The following is a 19,933-nucleotide window of genomic DNA, read 5'->3' as shown; positions in this document are numbered from 1 at the left end:
GTGTGTGTGTGTGTGTGTGTGTGTGCGTGTGTGTCTGTGTCTGTGTGTGTGTGTGTGTGTGTCTGTGTCTGTGTCTGTGTGTGTGTCTGTGTCTGTGTGTGTGTGTGTGTGTGTGTGTGTTACTGTGTGTTAGTGTTAGAGGAAGGAAGCGTGAAGAAAAGTAAAGGGGAGAGACTAGGAGGGGAGGGGGGGGGGGGAGGTGGGTAGTTTTGGCAGGGACCCCAGTGCTGCGCTGCCCACACACAGAAAGTTCCCCTTTGTTCCAGTAGCGGTGCTGCTGAACCCGGGGATCGTTCGATCCGTGACACCGCCGCGGCCACCCGGGGACACGCAGGCCCAATCTGCTTACGGCTGCGATTTTCCCTCGCAGAGTTCCAGAGCTGGAATTCCACCAATACAGGCCCAGAGGGGGGAGAGAGGGGGGGGGGGAGAGAGAGAGAGAGAGGGAGGAAGGAAAGAGTGACAGAGGGGCGAGTGGGAGACAGAAAGGGACATAGAAAGATAGGCTGACTTTCTTTTTTCTTGCCATCACAGGCCTTCAGTAACATCTTCCTGTTCCCCTGTCTTCCTTGGCAGTAACAGGCGTGTAATTAAAGATACGAAGGCCCATGTGTGCCTCCCCTAAGGCTGTGTATGAGGTCTATGGTGCAGGTGGTTGTGTGTACATGAGCGCATGGACTGTGGATTAGTCAGTCAATGTGTCTGTTTAGTGTGTGTGTGTGTGTGTGTGTGTGTGTGTGTGTGTGTGTGTGTGTGTGTGTGAGAGATGAGTGATGAAGCCTTGCGCTTTGCTGACAGGCACAGGAAAAAGCAGCAGCTGCTAGGCCTGCAAGTATGGCAGCGCTGTGTGTGTGTGTGGGAGGGAGAGGGGTGGTGGTGGTGGTGGTGTGTGTGTGTGTGTGTGTGTGTGTGTGTGTGTGTGGGAGGGAGAGGGGTGGTGGTGGAACTCCCTGCTTCTGGAGCATCCAGTGTGGGTTGTCTCCCCCGACCACCACCCTCCACCCTCCACCCACCCACCCACCCACACAAACACACACACACACACATCATGCCTCAGTGGAGTATTAATGACTGCATCTCTGCCGTGACTCAGACGTGAGTGCACTCCTGAGGGCCCCTAGCACGCGTCATGGTCTAGCTGGCCGCTGGCTGAATGACGTTAGCATTACTTTCTATTCTTTCCCCAACAAGTCATGCATAGCACGGGTGCCTAGACCCATGGTCAAGGCGTCCATCTTTAACCATATGCCCGACTGTAAACTGTGATTGTGTGCGCATGGTGAGGTAAATGTTTGCTGTTCTTTGAGTGTGTGTGTGTGTGTGTTGTGGGTGGGTGTCTGTATGTGTGTATGTATGTGTGTTTAAAGTGAAGACTCATTCTGCTCACTCAGCATTTAATGTGACCGCTGAGCGCCTTTGTTGTGACAGCCGGGCTTTCTGTGTGTGTCTGTGCCTGCGTGAGAGAGTGCTGGTGTGTGTTTGTGACCGGCTTTGTCCTGTCCAGTGGGCTTTCTCCACAGGGAGCTCTCTCTCTCTCTGTGTGTGTGTGTGTGTGTGTGTGTGTGTGTGTGTTGGCCTAATCCAGCTCTCCTCTCTCTGTGTGCAGGGTGCTGCTGCGAGTCAGAATGCTCTACTACCTGAAACAGGAGGTGATCGGCTCAGAGACGCAGAAAGTGCTGGACGGCGTGGACGCCAGGTGAGCCCCCCACCCAACCCCCCCATCCCCCCCAAACACATACACACACACACACACACACACACACACACACACACACACACCTGCCTCTTAAGACCCTTGTAAGACCCTTTCCACAGCTCGACTCAGACAAGAGATTAGATATGAGGACGGTGTTGAAAACTCGGTGGGCCTGGTGGAGGATTAGGTGCTAATGTTGTTGGGTAAAATGTACCCGTTGTGCTTTGTGTTGGTGCTGCTTCAGCACTACATACTTTTTTTGCTTTTGGCCTGGTGTAAATTATGCTGTTATATATCAGCATTTCATCAGAACTGTCAGTTCAAATGTTTTATACCGGTCATTTTTTTCTCAAGAAATGTTGAATTTGTGAGACATGAAATGGAATTGCGTTCTGTGTTGCTCTTCAAGGCAGATGAGCCATGCTGTCTCAGCATTGAGAAAGTGAAAGCACATCACTGCTCCACCTGCTGTTCATTTCCAGAACTGCAAGTAGTAAATCCTAATGACCAACAGAGGGAGCATGATGTGTGTTGACTTTTCGTTATATGGGAGTGTTTGTGCTCTGATATAGGGTGAGTCAGTGTTTGGTTGTTTAGTTCAGTCTGGTCTGGGGAATGACTGTGTGTGTGTGTGTGTGTGTGTGTGTGTGTGTGTGTGTGTGTGTGTGTGTGTGTGTGTGTGTGTGGTTGTGTGTGGGTGTGTGTGTCGGTTGTATGTTCTCATCACAGTGAAATCCTGATCCGGGTGCCCGATCCGGATAATGCTGAGCTCCCAACTCTCTGGTGGGACCAAGATGCCGACAAGTGTCTGCTGCTAGGAGTCTTCAAGCACGGTACGTCATCATAGTGGAGGAACCAGAGAGTCAGAGGCTCCAGCCTCAAAGAATAATATAATATCCCACCTCCAGGCATCAGCACTTGTTTGTTTTACATAGACATGTATGAGAAAAACCTTGTTCATTATACGGATAGTAGCTATCTTTTAAGCAAAAAAAATGTGGTCTTTGATAAGAACTCCCTTGCACACATTTGTCTCTTGTAATATGACAATAGAATACAACAAATATAGGGCCTTATTTTCATGGCAAAAACGTTTGGCGGAAACGGCACAGCATGCGCACTGTTTTACAATAAAAAGTCATTAAATGGTCAGATCTAGGCCGAAGTTAATTAGCGAAAGGTTTGGTTAAAGCCGACCGATAGCATTGTCGAGGAATCCCTATAAAGTGAATGCCTCAGTCGACAGTACAGTGTAAGAAGATGGCCAGGGGTTCTGGACAGGTTCTGGACGAGGGTTCGCCAGGAATAAACATTCTTTTGTTGTTAAAAAAATAAATGAATTCGTTGACACGTAATTGTAGCGTGTCAGACTTCATCCAGCCACATCCTTTCACGCTGACTGGTATGTTTTTTTATTCGGGGCATGTGATTTTTAAGTCTGAAAAAGAAAAAAAGAAAGTTTTGCTCACTTAGATTCTGTGACAAGCGCAGAGGCTGTAGCCTATGAGTCTATAGCCAATCTCGCATCCATTCTGAAGAATTTATTTAGGCCTAAATGTGAACATGTGATACATTTTCAAATGAATAGGCTAATACATTTGTCTAATGGTATACATTTGCAACTTTGGAGTTAGGTACTGAAACGAAAAAGGCTTAGCTTCCATCTTGCTGAAATGTTAAGTGTTTTAGCAGACATTGTGGCACTTGCTGCGGTGCAAATTGTGGGAGCAGAAGTGGTCAGCTCTATTTTCTATGGAAATAAACATTTTCAGATGGAAACTCTCTGCTTTTCTTAGTTGGCTGCTTGCATTCCTTTCACCAATAGCATAGCCTACGTATTGTGTGATGATGCGGTCAAATGATCTCAAGCTTTTACTGCAGCAGAATGTTAGGTTTGTCTCACGTACTGGTATTCAACGGTAATTAGATTGAAATCCTTTTTTACTTAGAATTATCCTGGGAACAAACTGTTGGCTATTTGGTGCAGTCAATGCATCAAGTCATGGGAGGTTGCGAGCTATGTTTATTTGGATGAATTTGATCACCTTGACCAACCTGAATTTCTGTATTCCTTTGCAGCCAAGAAAAGAGATCTTTTGTGGAAAATGCGCTCGTGTAGCTTGGCATTTCTTCCTCTGCCATAGTTAGACTGCAAAATGTGAATAGACACAACAATAAATCTCATCGTGTATTTACATCGTGGATGACATTTGTTTACCGCTGACTGAGCATTTCATTCAAGTCTGACAAATATGACTTCCTCTTCCCAGACGATTGAGTGTTTTATGGGGGTCTAACCTTTTAAACAAACTATTTGTTCTTTTTTACAAAAGCCTGCCAGGATATGTGCTAACTTTGAGGATATATGAGATAGATTATTTGCATTAACCCATGGTATGCTCCAGATAGATCAATCAGACTTGGGCAGTGATGGTTTGTGATTGACACATTCATTTCCTGTCAGAGGGACCTAGTTGTGACAACCCGCCCAGGCAGAATAGGCCTCCCTCGCCCTTCGAAACAGGGTTAACAGAGTTCCACAGAGTTAAAAACCAATATTTTCCATTTGCTTCCTTTGCTTGATACATTTTTCCAGGTACACTTGTGTTTTCTGCCCTGTTTCCAGTTGTTGATTAGCAACAGCTCTTTCAACCACATAAGTCCATTTCCTGTAATGTTGTTCTGTAGGAGTATTAGCAGCTGGTTTCAGTAAATGTGGGCTAAAATCGTCGTCATCCCACCCCTCCCACCCCCACCAGAAATGAGTGCCGGTCTCTGTTTGACTAAGCTCACCTATGCTGATGTGTTGACCCACTTGCAGGTTATGAGAAGTACAACACTGTCCGCGCAGACCCGAGACTCTGCTACCTAGACCGGGTGGGCCGGCCAGACGAGAAGGCCATCGCCGCCGAGCAGAGAGGCAACGACTTCATGGACGGGTGGGTCAACCTCACCGTAACGAACTGTTAATACCTGTGGCAGGACCCCCCTCTCTGGGGGGGCCGTTTGTGTTCACCCATTTCATTGGTTTTAGCTTGATTTCATCAAATCAAAAAAAAAAAAAAAAAACACTTGGTGGATAGTATGAACTAGCTATGATATGGGTCTTTATGGGATCACATTTATTCATTAAATGAGGTGTTGTACATTGTCTGTGAGAATATGGTGTCTGTCCTTCGTTGTTCTTTTTGATGGGGGTTTTGCTGAATGTGAAAATGTTGGTTACACACTCACAATGTTGTGTTGATGAGCAGTTCAATGTGCTGTGCATGTCAGTATGGTATTAATGGCATGTCAGCTCAGCTTCATAGATCATGCACAGTAGAGTTGTGTGGGTCAGTTGGTCCTTGCGTTTGCTACACAGGACATGTACCAATAAAATGTTTTACTTTTAAGTTGTTTCTCTAAATTGTTCCAAATAAGATTAACAAGCACATGTAGGTTCATAATAAATGTAAATACAGTCAGGTATGTCTCTAGTACCTTGAGACTTCTCTGTTTGTTGAAGTGTGCTATATAAATATAATTCATTATTATTATTATTATTATTATTATTATTATTATAGTAGGATAGTGATGCATAGGAAATGTGATTGAGGGTAGGCAGGGTACATTAACAGCTGCAAAACAGCTGCACAAACCCCATCGTGAAGGACGTGTCAGATCATCTTGTGTGTTTCACTGTGAAGGTGTGTGTGTGTGTGTGTGTGTGTGTGTGTGTGTGAGACTGTGTGTGTGTGTGTGTGTGTGTGTGTGTGTGTGTGTGTGTGTGTGTGTGTGTGTGTGTGTGTGTGTGTGTGGCTCATCCATCTGTGCCGTAACCTTGAGTAGCTCTTGACAGCCATGCGTTATCTGTGTGTGTGCAGGGATGTGGATGACCCCGAGTATAAGCCTGCCCCGGCCTTGATGAAGGACGATATGGAGGTGAGGCCATGGGACGAGGGGGTGGGGGAAACACAGAGAAGTGTCACACACATTCTCCCACACACACACACACTTTCATGCATAAGCACATATACTCACACATACACGCATGCACACACACAAACACAAATACACATACACACACACACACACACACACCTACACACACACACACACACACACACACACACACACACACATACTGATTGACTGGCAGTAGCCAATGCATACAGGGCAAGGGACCCATCATGGACATAGCCCTCTCTACTTATCAGTATTGTATGCAAAGCCCTGTGCGCCTCCCAGGCATAATCCCAGCTTAACTGAGCTGAGAGCCCCTAGATCTGTGTGCTGAGTGTAGGTGTCGATGGAGGAAGTGACGGAGTAAAGTGTCATGGAGGGAGTAAGGGTGTGTGTTCAGGCTGTGGTCAGCGCAGTGACGTGATCATTCCTCTGCCTACAGGACGATGCCTCCTCGCCCGGAGACCTGGTCATCACAGACACAGGAGGAGGTAAGTTACGGATCACTCTCTCCTTCCCTTTCTCTTTTCCTCTCTTGCTCTCGCTCTCTTTCGTTTAGGCTTTTGATTCAGTAAAAACCCTAACTGTATTTAAACTTTTTAAACTTGTACTGGTAGTTCTCTGGTTGAGGGTTGTATAGCTCAGAGATAACTGATTTGCCTTCTGTCTGTCTGTGTGTGTGTGTGTGTGTGTGTGTGTGTGTTCGTGTGTGTGTTCTCCCGCAGAAGGCAGCTCGGCCCCAGAGGGCGGGAGCACCGGGGCGTACTGGCCGTCGTCCTCCGCCCTGACGGCCCGGCTGCGTCGTCTCATCACCGCCTCGCAGCGCTTCACCAAGAGCCGCCAGATCCTGCACATCCACCAGACCCAGACCGTGATGCCCACGCCACTGTGCCCGCTGCCCGCCACCCTCAACGACACCCTCAACCCCAAGATGGCAGCCAAGATCGAGAGGCAACAGAGGTGGGCATTTCGCACGGCTAAGCACAGTCCTGCCGATGATATGGCAGAGTGAGGCGTCAGCAGCACCGGGGCTGTAGCTTAAGGCCACAGGCTACTCCAGCTCTCATAAACACGTGCAACATATGAGCTTGGGTAAATATGGATGATGTAGAATGTAGTGAGTGCATCCAAGTTCAAATGCTCTGCTTGGTACATCATTGCAACACCACTGTCTGTTGAGGTGCAATAAAAGGGCGACCACCTGCTGGTTATCCACTTCCAACCCAGCCAACCACTTACCTTTGAAGCCAAGCTACTGTCAGTCACGCTGGGCAGTCTTTTTTTTGCGCGCCTGCACATCGAGTCGAGATGGAGTGGAGTTTGACGTAAGTTTGCCCCCGCAAATAACTGTTGTCCATGGGGCTCCTCTGACCAGCTGGTGTTTGTGTTCCTAGGTGGACCCGGCGAGAAGAGGCCGACTTCTACCGCGTGGTGTCCACTTTCGGCGTGGTGTTCGACCCGGACCTGGGCCGCTTCGACTGGACCAAGTTCCGGGCCATGGCGCGCCTGCACAAGAAGACAGACGAGAGTCTGCAGAAGTACCTGTGCTCCTTCACTGCCATGTGTCGCAGAGTGTGCCGGCTACCGGCCAAAGAAGCGGGTGAGGATCTCACACACACACACACACACACACACACACACAGACACATACTCACTCACTCAAACATTCGCAAACAGACATTTGCACGACTGTAGCATCCTAAGTCATTGTTTCTTGCTTTCGCTTCACCTATCACTTCTAAACCTGAAGTCCATCATCTGGTGGGGATGAGTTAATTAGGCAGGGAGCAGGGAAAGGCTTGAAACGTGAGATGCCCCCTGGTGCTGTTCTCAGGGATTAGATCCTCATGATCAGAGCTGCAGGGCTTCTTTGGTGCTAGGTTCAGAGAAGGACACAACAGTTAGTCAGATGAATGCTTTGGCAGTAGTCAGGGATCTGTTTTCCAATGCAATTTCAGGAGAACATTTTTTGTACTTAATGTTCAATTCAACTGTTCCTATTCTGAGATATAAGTTGTGATTCTGAGTTTATGTTGACACTCCGTGCCTTTTCATTGATACCAGCAGTCTGACTTTTGAATCTTGATGTGTGTCTCTCTCTGTCTCTCTCAGACGCGGTGGACCCCTCTCTGTCGATCCAGCCCATCACGGAGGAGCGCGCCTCCCGCACCCTGTACCGCGTGGAGCTGCTGCGTCAGGTGCGCGAGCAGGTGCTGCGTCACCCGCAGCTGTACGAGCGCCTGGTGCTGTGCCAGCAGGGCCCGGACCTGCCCGTGTGGTGGGAGCCCGGCATGCACGACCGCGACCTGCTGCTGGGCGCCGCCAAGCACGGCGTCAGCCGCACCGACTACCACATCCTGCGCGACCCCGAGCTGGCCTTCATGGCCGCCCAGCGCAACTACAGCCAGAACAAGGGCATGCCGCCACAGCAGAGCCAGACGGTGGCCCACACGCACGCCCTCGCCCAGGCTCAGGCCCAGGCCCAGGCCCAGGCGCACTCGCGCACCCCGCTGCTGCCCCCCGCACACTTCCAAGCAGCAGCCTCCGCCTCTGCCACCACCTCCACACCGTCACCCCTGCCTGCCTCGAGATCCGAAGAGGGCGCGCCGTCTGTGAAGGAGGAGCCTGATGTGGGTTCCGAGGGGGGCGGAGAGGATCCCCAGTCGGCGGCGGCACCGGCTGAGATGTGGGGCACTCCTTCCCTCACAGGACCCCCCACGCCCGGTATGGGGCAGGAGGAGGCAGATGTGAAGCCCGACGTGGGGAAAGGTGGGGAGAGTGAGCGGCGCATGGTGGCGGCCCGCACCAAGCCACTGACGCCCAACCCAACCAACCCGACCAACCCGCCCAACCCGGCCAGCCGGAAGCCGAAGAAGGCCAAAAAGAGCCGGGCTGAGGGCAAGGAGCCGGGCACCCGGCGTGCATCCGGCTCCGAGTCAGACTCAGACGGCTCGTCCTCCAGCTCTTCGTCGAGGTCGTCCTCCTCTTCCTCCTCCTCATCCTCCACCTCGCGCTCAGGCTCTAGCTCATCCTCCTCCTCGTCCTCTTGCTCCTCAGGATCATCCTCCTCATCTTCCTCATCCTCGTCTTCGTCAGAGGACAGTGGCAGTGAGGCAGAGGATGGACAAAAGAACGGTGAGTGAAGACGGCTGGTCTGTCTTTGCTGCCATGCTCAGGCCATCCTAATATGTTGGTTTAAAAAAGAAATATTTAAATAAATAAAAAAATGGGAATAAATGTTTTAATTTTTAATCTGATTTGAGTCGTATAGTCTTCTAATAGGTCCTCTTTTCTAGTACTAAGACATGGCCATAATGCCATTGGTGGAATCAGAAGTTATAGTCCCAAGTCAAGTGGCAGATCAAATAACATGACAAAAAAAATTGGTTGGGACTAAATTGATTGACTCGCTCGGGTTATGGCAAACCAACATAATTTTAAGGATGGCCTCATTTTAGCTAATGTTTCCTCTCCAGAGTAGTTCAAAATTATGTAAAAAAAAATCATGTAATGCTTTTTCACTGTGTTTTGTACTTCTATTAATTAGTCTATTAATTAGTGGTGACTGAACTGAACTTGACAGGAGAGTGATCATCTGCTTTTCCCAATGTTGAGCTGCTAAAAATGTGTGTGACTGGCTGACTGTGGTGATAATGGCAGATAAGTGTTAAGAGCCTTCGTGTGAAGAGGGATGTGTGTAGGAGGTGTCAATGGCCGTGTGTGTGTGTGTTGTAGCGTCAGTGGTGCCCAGTGTGAAGGGCTTTGACGAGGACAGCGTGGCGTCGCACAGCACCACTCAGGACGAGACGCAGGAGAACAGCGTAGCGGAGAACGGCCTCGCGCACCCCCCGCACCCCTTCCAGGGAGGGTACATGCTCGCCGCCTCCTACTGGCCAAAGGTAGGAGACAACACACTCACAAATTCTCAAACACACATACAGACTCAGTAGAACGCACTCTCTCAAACACACACACACACACACACACACACACACACACACTGACTGAAACATTCTCTATATACAAACACTGATATTTGCAGTTGCAATTCTATATAGTAGCGGCTCAGGTATGCCACTTTGTGGAAACCCCATGTTGGCTAACTTCTACCCCATACGATGCTGAAGCTGCTGTGAGTTACAGTGCTAATCTGCCCATAGCGTCACCTAACTGGGCCCCATCATTTGGGGATGTTTGTTTTTTGCGAGGGTAGTTCCTCCTGTAGAGATATTTCACCTCTGAAACTGAAGCGTTCCAAAACTGGCACACTGAACTCCAGCACACGGAACTCCAAAAAAAGGAAACACTATTGCCATGGTACTCTCCATCCGTCCATTTCCTTACTGATGTGTCCTCCCGTCCACAGGACCGCGTGATGATCAACCGCTTGGACAGCATCTGCCAGGCCGTGCTGAAGGGGAAGTGGCCCGGCACGCGGCGCGCCTACGAGCCCGGCTCCACCGTGGCCTCCTTCTACACCACCAAGCTGCTGGACAACCACCAGGTGTCGGCGGGCAGCCAGGCGGCCAGCAGCCTCCCCGCTGAAGACCCTGCGGCCTCCCCGCAAGGGTCAAAGGTGACCAAGCATGTTGCAGACAAGGAGTTCTCAGTCAAAATCAATAACGTATGTTCATCTCAACCTCCCTACTCCCCCACACCCCCCCACCCACCCATTTTACCACCATCCCCACCCCACCCTCCTCCCTGTCCCTACGCTTCCCCAAGCCCTTTCCCTCAGGACCTGACTGCTAACTGCAGTGTTCAGCACTCTTTTTTTTTTCTATTCGTTGTTTTTTTGTTTTTTAGTCTCTCTTGCAAACGGCTGCCAACAGCAACAGCACTGTAATTTATGAGTGCCTCCGCTGTTGCCTTGTTCCCTCCGCCCGTTTACTGTAAACAGGCTTCTCGGGCCCATAAATCTAAGCCCAAACAAGCGCAGTCGCTCAGCGTGGCCACGCAGCAGCACACCAGCCTGAAATCCCATAGAGATGGGCTCCTGTAACCTCTCTCTCTCTCTCTCTCTCTCTCTCTCTCTCTCTCTCTCTCTCTCCTCCCTCCCTCCCTCCCTCCCTCTCTCTCTCTCTCTCTCTATCTATCTCTCTCTATCTATCTCTCTCTCTGCTCACTGCTTAATGTGCTAAAAAAGGGTGTGCTCACTGGAGCTCTGCCAGCAACGGTGCTTTTTTGTTGTTGTTTTTTTTATTGTTGTTTTCTCCTTCTTGTTCTTTTTCTTTGTCGTGTTCTTCAGCTGATTGCTTTATTTGCTGCTGGCCCATAAGACCAGAGCCACGTGGCTCCCCAAGAACGTGTTAACCTCGTGTTGGCTGTTCCTCTGCATTGCCCAGTACTCCAGCTTGCCGAGTGACTTTGGGTGTTGCTGCAAAGCCCCTGCAGTAGCGGTTCAGGAACCCCCTTCCCCCCCACCCCCACCCCCCCAGCCCGTTAGTGGGGCGAACCTCATAAAGCACCCAGATTAGAGACCCACCCACCTCAGACTGCCACTCCCTTCTGTGTGTGTGTGTGTGTGTGTGTGTGTGTGTGTGTGTGTCGACCACAGCCTCTTACCCCATCAAGGCAGACTAACGTATTAATTAGAGGCAGACGCCTAGTATCACAGAGTTTTCCCTTAGCATCAGCAGAGTGATTTGAGAACTCCCACAGTTCTTACCCCCTTTTTGCGTCGAGTTCTGTTCTGCCCTTCTACTGTTACATTCTGGAGCGGCTCTTCTAAAAGCATTGTAATTAAGAGAGGCCGTTTTGAAAAGGATGCTAAATATAAAATGACAATACCATTCATAGCACTTGTTGGATTGTTGACCCAGTTCATTTTGTCCTCCTCTGTTCATATGTTTCGTTTTTTCCCTTATGTTCTGTTCTGTTCTTCTGCGGAGAGTAAAGTTTTGTTTTGCCCCACTGCCTTGAGTGTGTGTTAGTGTGTGTGTGTGTGTGAACAGATGATTGACGTGTGCTCCCCCTTTACCAGGAGGGCAGTCTGAAGCTGACCTTCCAGAAGGCTGGTCTGCCCCTCAAGAGGCCCCTGGAGGGAGAGGAGGGGCCCCTGGCCCAGCAGCAGTACCTGGCCCGGCTCCAGGAGCTCCAGAGTGCCTCCGACACCAGCCTCAGAGACTTCACCAAACCCCCCAGCGCCACCTACCCACAAGGTAGCAGGACAAACTTAACCCTTTTTTCATCATTAAACCTTTTTTTATTATTATTAAAAAAGTATTTAAAAAAAGCAGGTGTAAGACCATATGATACAGCTGAAGATTTAGGCAAGAGGAAATGCTAAATTGTCTCTCAGTCACTGTAGTGAACCTCCCTATGCCTAGACTTCTGTAAAACTGCATAAGTCCTCAATAAGTCAGGCCACATACACAGTTTTGGTTACAGGCACGCCAGAAGATATTTGGATCAGACGAATGTGGATTTCCTTTTAAACTGCCAAATGCTCGATACTAAATGTAGGATAGTGTTTGTTCCTTCAGTGACCAGCAGGTGGCACCAGACCCAAGTTCTTTGTTTTGAGAATATTCTCTTACCTCATGCTCCAGAATAGCTCCAGTGTGTGTGAGAGTGTGCGTGCATGTTTGTCTTTGAATATACATATTGTGTATTAAGACATTCCTCCTGTGTGTGATAAATAAAATATATTGTGGGTTAGAATATGAGATGTGTGTCAGGGAGTGAGTGTGACCCTTGTGTGTGTGTGTGTCCCCTGTCCCCCTCCAGGCCTGGCAGGTCAGTTGAGGCTGAACGGCGTGCTGGACGGTCAGCCGGTGGTGAAGCGAAGGCGGGGGAGGAGGAAGAACGTGGAGGGCATGGACTTGCTCTTCCTGAACAGGAGCCGGGCACCGGTGCCGCCTGAGCAGCGGGTAAGAACCCTCTCCCACACCAAACACCTCCTCACACACCCATGCTCCTTACCATTCTCCCCTCTGTGCCCCTGATACCTCTGCTCACTGTGTCTGTCTGTCTGTGTGTGTGTGTTTGTGTGTTTGTCTGTCTGTGTGTTTGTGTGTGTCTGTGTGTGTCTGTCTGTCTCTGTGTGTGTGTGTGTGTGTGTGTGTGTGTGTGTGTGTGTGTGTGTGTGTGTGTGTGTGTGTGTGTGTGTGTGTGTGTGTGTGTGTGTGTTTGTCTGTCTGTGTGTGGTATGGCTGTGTGTGCTCCCACATGTTACTACCCTCCCCACCCCCCAGGTCCCTCCAGGCTGGGTTGGCGCTGCCCAGGCTAGTTTGCCCCCGCCGGCCCCTGGGCAGCAGGGCTTTAGTCCCCAAGCTCAGGGGGCCCCCGACACCGAAAGCCGGGTCTCCGTCATCAACCTGAAGGACGGGACCCGGCTGGCCGGAGACGACGCGCCCAAGAGGAAAGACCTGGACCAGTGGCTCAAAGAGCACCCAGGCTTCGTGGCAGACGTTGGAGCCTTCATCCCTGTGAGTCCTGCTTCCCCACCTCCTCCTTCTCCTCCTCCTTCACCTCCTCTTTCGCCTTTTTTATCCCTCACTCTCACCATCTCAACCTCCTTGTCTGTTCTGTCTCTCTGGTGCCAGTGTTTTATGTTGTGTACACACATAATGTCATAAAATGAGTTGGTGGGTGATCTTTAGCTGTATTGAGCAGAGTGTAGATGTGAGGGAGATGGTTTGTGTCCGTAGGGGGTGAATAAGATGCAGTTCCAGGACGGCAGGCCCAAGCAGAAGAGGCATCGCTGCCGGAACCCCAACAAGATCGACGTCAACAGCCTGACGGGCGAGGAGAGAGTGCAGATCATCAACCGGAGAAATGCACGCAAGGTGAAGAATCACTGTGTGTGTCTGTGTGTCTGTGTGTCTGGTTGTGTAAGCCTGAGGGACTTTTGGGGGAGACTTTTGTGTGTGTGAACGAGTCACGTGAGTTTGGTGTTCTTGTGTGAATCTGTGTGTCTGACCTGTGTGCTGATCTCTCCTCAGATTGGTGGTGCCTTTGCCCCTCCCCTGAAGGACCTGTGCCGGTTCCTGCAGGAGAACCCGGAGTACGGGGTTCCACCGGAGTGGGCTGATGTGGTCAAACAGTCGGTGAGTTACGTTTATCCTGGCTCTTCATTATCAATGCTCTGATGGGACCACTTCAAACCATTTGGCATCACGTTAGCTTCTCAAATAATGCACTTGAGTAAATGTGTTTAAAGCAAAAATACTGTCTGGTGCATTTGAGCCCATGTTCTTGGTTCTTGTAACCACCTCAGGCCATCGGATGACCTGCATGAGTAGTGTATAGACCATATTAGCATATTCAAAGTTAAATTATTTCTCTCTCTCCCTCGAAGGGTTACCTGCCTGCAAGTATGTTTGACCGGATCCTGACTGGTCCCATCGTCCCGGAGGAGGTGAGCCGACGCGGCCGGCGGCCCAAAAACGCCATGGCCAAGGCCGCCTCAGCGGGGGCCAACGCCGGAGTGTCCGCCGCTGCCCTGGGCCTCAACCCTTTGCTGGCCAACGGGCTGCTGACGGGCCTGGACCTGCCCAGCTTGCAGCTCCTGCAGCAGAACCTCCAGCAAAACCTGCAGAGCCTCCAGTCCCTGCAGCTCACCGCGGGCCTCATGGGCCTGCCTGCTGCCGACGCCACCAACCTGGCTGCCATGTTTCCCATGATGCTCTCCGGCATGGCGGGGCTGCCCAACCTGCTGGGGATGAGCGGCCTGCTGGGCAAGGCGCAGGACGGAGCGGGGACGGCGGCAGCGGCAGCGGCAGCCATGGCAATGGCAACAGAAGACATCCCACGGAAGGGCAGCAGTAAGAACTCAGCGGCCGACCCAGCTTCCTCTTCCCAGGCCCCGCCCTCCGACACCAAAGCTGAAAGGACAGAGGCTGCCGTCTCGGAGAGCCCCGCCCCTCCAAGCGTGGCCTCCACCTCCTCCACCACCTCCGCCCCCTCCACCTGCACCTCCAGCTCCAGCCCACTAAGTGCTTCTGCTGCCAGCGCGGCCTCCGGCCACCCGCTCGCCCTTAACCCGCTCCTGCTCTCCAGTATGCTCTACCCAGGGATGCTCCTCACTCCAGGCCTTAACCTCCCCTCTGTGGCTCCCCAGACCCAGAGCACAGCAAACACTGATCCCATCACCACCACGGCCTCCTCCGCCCCTGCCCCTGCTCCTACGCCCATGCCCACCGCACAGCCCACGCCGCCTCCCGCAACCCGGTTGGAATACGGGGCCGAGGAGGAGGAGGAGCAGGACGAGGAGGAGGAGGAGGAGGAGGAGGAGCCTGCAGAGCAGAAGGAGAACAGTGGTCCAGAGGGCTCGGGGAAGGCGGAGTCCTCTTCCTCCGAGTCGGAAAGCTCCTCCTCATCATCTGACGATTCTGACTCGAGCGATGAGGACTGAGCCTTTATAAATATATATACATACACATATATATTTATATATCCTTTAGAAATGTATACATATATACACATATATATGATTTACCCTGCACTTACATTGTGATTTTTTTTTTCCTTTTGTAAATATTAAATCGAGAGAAAAAGTGTTGTGTAATAAAGACAGAAAGCCTTAGAGAACCAAGATTCATGAAACTGAAATGAAATTTCAGTGTTTGTTTAGGTACAATCTTGTTTTGAAAAGACATTTTGCATGTCGAACTTTAGTAGATTTATGGACTTTGTGAACTTGTATTACACGATGATGTACAATTGCAACAAGTAAGAAAAAAAAAATCAAAAGGCATTATTGTTATAATTATGTTGGGATTTAATTTTATTAAAAAAAAAGAGGAAATACATTATTGCTCCCGCTGAGCTGTACTATTAATATATTTTGAGTGTGTGGGGAAGGGTGGACTTGATGAACTATTTTTTGGTTTAATTTGTAAATACTTTTACAAGATCCTTGCCACTTCTACTTCACAGAAACATACTTTGGAAAAGTCAGCAATAACTCGGGCAGCTAATGAATGTCACTGAAGCTGTAGACTCCTCACCTCTCTCAGCCTGTTCCTCCTCTCACCCACCACATCTCTCCTCCTGAGGCGGAGTCCCAGTCTCTCTCTCTCTCTCATCATCTCTCTCTCTTTCTTTTCATCTATCACTTCCTATCAGACACTCACTGTCTCTCCCCCTCACGCTCTTCTTTCTTGTCCTGTCTAAAAAAAAAAAAAGGAAACAGCTTCTTCTCTTTGCATCGACTAAATTATCAAGTAGCCTTGGGAGCCGGCCTTGCTCTACACATTCATCACACAGTTCCTTACACTCTTCTACACTCACTCGCATATTTCCATATACATAGACATATTCTTGATCCAGTTAAAAGGCATTGTGTTTCTCTTCCCACACCTCCTATCAGGTCTTTTAAACTGCAGGCCCATTTAGTTGCACAACTCCTCACTGTTTCTGGCCCTTTGTGGAAGAGCTGGGTGAATGGCTTGTGGTACCGGGGGGGGGTGTACCAGGGGTGCCAATGGGCAGAGAATGGGCACTGAGGGAAGTTTTTCTCAGACTGTGGGGCGCTCAGCCACGTTCTTCATCCCCTTTAGCTCTTACCCGTCTCGCTGCACGTGGTCTGCTTGTCTAGTTTTGCACGTGTGTGTGTGTGTATTGTCAGTGGCTGGACGAATACTCGCACGTGTGCTGTCACTTAACGAAGCGGCCTAGAGAGCTTCCGCCCTGTCCTGCCTGACACGCTTGTCGTGAGTACACGGTGTCTCTCTGTCCACTGTTTTGCCATGGCAGGAGAGCATCATATCTCAAGGGATTAGCCGTGTAGCGCTTCTTCAGTGCTCACATCTAGAAAAACAGAACCAGTGTTAGGGGTTGAGGAAGCTCCTGGCTCCCCTCAGTTAGGTATATCTGAGCAGGAGTAGCAGTGAGCAGAAGAAGGTATTTGACCTTGGAACAATACATGAGCAGTTTTAACCTGATGGCCTTACAGGTTGCCATTGCAGTATGCAGTATGCAGTATGCAGTATGCAGTATGCACTCTCCCCTCAGTTTAGAAGCATTACTTCGATGTTCTACTAGTACAGGGAGGGTGTTGTGGTTAACATCAACATGATCTGCCTTTTGTAAGCTTGCTGCTAACTTTAACGTGGATATCCACCAATCCTTAAAAGGTCGAAGCCTTTGTTTAATATCACACCCTACAGCTTTCAGTATTGACTTAGATTCAAGCCACTTCCTGTCAGCTTAAAGTCGGTTGAGACGCTGCCACTTGTGTGCGAGGAACAGCTTAAAAATGGTCGTGTTGCGTTTTTTTCAACCAGACTTCCGTTTGGTTCCAACTTGAGTTGAACTTGGAAACTAAGTGTTTGATGATGGGCTGGGAGATAGACACTGATATTGGCACGTCTTCATCTTCTGATTCTGATTCTGATTCCCCCGGGTCCCACCACGTAAAGTCCTCACCACCCATCCACTTCTGAGCCCCACAGCAGATGGATATAGAAGTGCCCTTATGCCATACCTCTGAGTCAAAGGGGAGCTCACATCATTACTGAATACTGAGAAAAAAAAAGAAAGAAAGAAAAGGGGGGGATGCTATTCTTTCTCTTTTCTGGCCTCCTTTTGTATTGTCATCTGTCACTTAACCTTTTGTTGGGACAAACACACTGGAATTGCTCCTCAGCCTCAGATGTGTGGAGTATAAATATCACTGTTCAGAAACCGCACACACCTTGTTGAGCTTTGGACTGTTAGGCGCACGGTGAGAAATGGTACAGCAGTCGGTGAGAGTTCGGCCAATTTCCCCAGATGGTGGCGCTACAAAAAAGTTCTCCAAACTGTTCGGCTTCGGTTATTTGCCGATGCTGTCCCCCACTGCCCCCTGCTGGCTCATCATAAACAAGTCTTTCAAAAAAAAGTCTTCAGAACATTGACAGAAGTCGACCACTAAAGAACCACAGTATCAATGACTGATGGCATTGGGGCACCAGACTTGCCACGGTTGTGTACTGACGCAAAAGAGAAGTCCAGCCCCCGCCCCACCCCCCCGTGCATAGAGAGCTACAGGATTGGCTCCGCTTCTTCCACTAAACAGACCTCCCAAACGCACAGGCTTTTGCATTCGGGAATCTAAGAAGCAGCCACCATGTCTGATTCGTTTGTTTGTTTGTTTGGTTGGGTTGGTTGGTTTGCCATTTATAGCTAGTGCCCAGTCATTGTTGTTTCCTCCTCTACACGCGCTACCTTGAAATTGACTTGGTTTATTTTGTTCTGTCAGGTTTTCACTCTGAGCCCCATGTTGGGAACCCAGTGAGTGGTCGGATCACTGAGAACAGACTGCTCATCACAGTACACAATGGACAAAGTGATGAGTGCAACTGAAAGTTGAAAAGAAACTTAAATGTTTTTTTTTTGTATTATTATTATTATTTTATTAATATGATATTTCAGGTAGTATGTAATGTTAATGTCTCTCAATGACTCACACATTGCAAGTGCTGAACTGATGAGATGCAGACGTGATTCTGCAATCATGACAGGGAACTGACGACCAACATGCAAACATAATAAGAGAAACTACACTACTTAATGAAATTGAATTCACTTTTCATTTATACCGAGTAGACAGCGATATGACAGAAATAGCCTATTGCCTTTTTTATTTTTATTTTATGTTTTTGCTTTATGCTCACAGATATCCTTTAAAGTTTTTCAAGACTTCTTTTACCTGTTTATGTTCTTGGACAGTTGCAATATTTGCAAATTGTGGTCTGTGTAGTCAAATAATGCTTTATGTAGTGGAAGAAAAACGTCTTAAGAAGTCATTTGTAATTTATTGAATTACTTTCTATGAAGTTCTATAGAGGAAATTGAGGTTTAATTATTTTTATTAAACATACTCTGACTATCTATGTCGTCTCTCTCTGGCCATTGATTTTTGTTTTGTATTCACTTGGTTGCTGCAGTGAACTACATCTGAATATTTGCACTTTGTAGTTTTCCAATGACCACTACAATGTTACATTAGAAAGAATATTCCTGTGCACTTCCTGAACCATACAGGCCTGTATTTGAACAGTTACAAGGGTGAGTAAAGAAGCCTTGTATGTGTAAAAAAAATACATGTATGGCCAGGACTATATTTAAAAATTAAGTGCCACCGTATAATTTCAGAATTATTAGTACCATGAATTGTTACCTTAGATGAAAGCTGATTGGTGTTGAGTCGTGCACAGAAGTACATAGTGTGATGGACAGCATTTATCAGCAGCATGATGCCGCGAGCGTCTTGCGTCACCACACGTCACGTCATGTCACATCGTGTCTTTTCATGAGACTCGCTGCCTCAGATGATGATGACATGGAGGATGCAGAATTGTTTTGACCATTTAGCTCTCTCAGATGGAGAGATTTCTGTCAAGACACGTGTGTATTTTTTTTCTTTCCTGTTAAAGGTCCTTTTTGATTTTTATAAAGGGGAGCTCCTGGTTCAGTGTCGCCCGGGCCAGGGCATCGCTCCCCTGGCTGAGGGAGAGCCCGACCTGACCCAGCCCTCGGCACAACCGCCCCCTGAATGAGGAATCAAATATTTCCTCTGCACTCTACCTCAGAGGAACCAATGTGGTGAATTATTAATCCTTTGAACAGTTTGTGTCCTCTACCATGACATTGCTTTCATCTCCTTCTCTCTCTCTCTCTCTCTCTCTCTCTCTCTCTTTCTGTCTCTCTCTCTTTCTGTGTGTGAATGTATGTGTGTGTGTGTTCATCTGTGTATCTTAAGGTGCGGGGGATGGGAATCCGTTCTTGTTTGATGTAAAATTGTCCTGAAGGTCATTTTATGGTCGTTTGTGAGGTTGCTAGGCAATAGCCTGTTTATGTTCGTCTCCAGGGGTGCATCACTTTACACACTGCATGCTACCATCTCAATCCATTTTACTGGATAACAGTGGGTGACCTCATTCAATGGTGTCCATTATGGAAAAAAACAGGGTAAAAGCTAAATATAAACATACAAAAAGTATGAATCATATCATCTTAATAGGCTATGAAGCCACCTCCGCTCCTAAAGTAGTATCATTCACGGCCAAACCAGAGCAGTTCTGTATTATCAGCTATGCGTGTTCAGATGCTGTTGACTCTAATGTGTTCATCATTAGACTATTACGGAAGTGTTTCCACTGAGTGGTTTCCCTGCTACGCCAGGAGTAAAAGATTCTGGGTGTGAGTATGTGTATAACCCCCCTGGTGATGGCCTTGTGTCACAATCTTCACAGGTTTACGAGTTTGCACAACTGTTAAGTAATTGACAAACAATCTCCAGGCTGTTTGTGTTTAACTGTGCCGTGACACGGGCATGAGTTAAATCCCAACTCTTGTTGCCTG

The 19,933-nt window shown here is 48.9% G+C and overlaps 1 protein-coding gene across 10 annotated transcripts in view; it reads left to right on the top strand.

Annotated features, from left to right (window-relative positions):
- chd9 (chromodomain helicase DNA binding protein 9) overlaps window positions 1-18,460 on the top strand; it is an 89,536-nt gene extending 71,076 nt beyond the window's left edge. For 8 of the 10 annotated variants that reach the window (XM_031569188.2, XM_031569184.2, XM_031569186.1 and 5 more), the window contains 16 exons: window positions 1,607-1,696; window positions 2,426-2,529; window positions 4,518-4,635; window positions 5,563-5,620; window positions 6,084-6,132; window positions 6,367-6,601; window positions 7,036-7,241; window positions 7,754-8,776; window positions 9,377-9,540; window positions 10,008-10,265; window positions 11,625-11,802; window positions 12,371-12,513; window positions 12,838-13,071; window positions 13,294-13,431; window positions 13,588-13,692; window positions 13,944-18,460. In XM_031569188.2, the coding sequence (XP_031425048.1) occupies window positions 1,607-1,696; window positions 2,426-2,529; window positions 4,518-4,635; window positions 5,563-5,620; window positions 6,084-6,132; window positions 6,367-6,601; window positions 7,036-7,241; window positions 7,754-8,776; window positions 9,377-9,540; window positions 10,008-10,265; window positions 11,625-11,802; window positions 12,371-12,513; window positions 12,838-13,071; window positions 13,294-13,431; window positions 13,588-13,692; window positions 13,944-14,999 (4,159 nt within the window). In that variant the 3' untranslated portion in view covers window positions 15,000-18,460. The remainder of the gene's footprint in view (window positions 1-1,606; window positions 1,697-2,425; window positions 2,530-4,517; window positions 4,636-5,562; window positions 5,621-6,083; window positions 6,133-6,366; window positions 6,602-7,035; window positions 7,242-7,753; window positions 8,777-9,376; window positions 9,541-10,007; window positions 10,266-11,624; window positions 11,803-12,370; window positions 12,514-12,837; window positions 13,072-13,293; window positions 13,432-13,587; window positions 13,693-13,943) is intronic. The other 2 variants (XM_031569190.1, XM_031569194.2) reach the window with 1 other exon arrangement.
- The last annotated feature ends 1,473 nt before the right edge of the window (window positions 18,461-19,933 follow it).

The sequence above is a fragment of the Clupea harengus genome, chromosome 6 (genome assembly GCF_900700415.2).
Source record: "Clupea harengus chromosome 6, Ch_v2.0.2, whole genome shotgun sequence".
Lineage (NCBI taxonomy): Eukaryota > Metazoa > Chordata > Actinopteri > Clupeiformes > Clupeidae > Clupea > Clupea harengus.
This window is presented reverse-complemented; position numbering and strand designations above follow the sequence as displayed.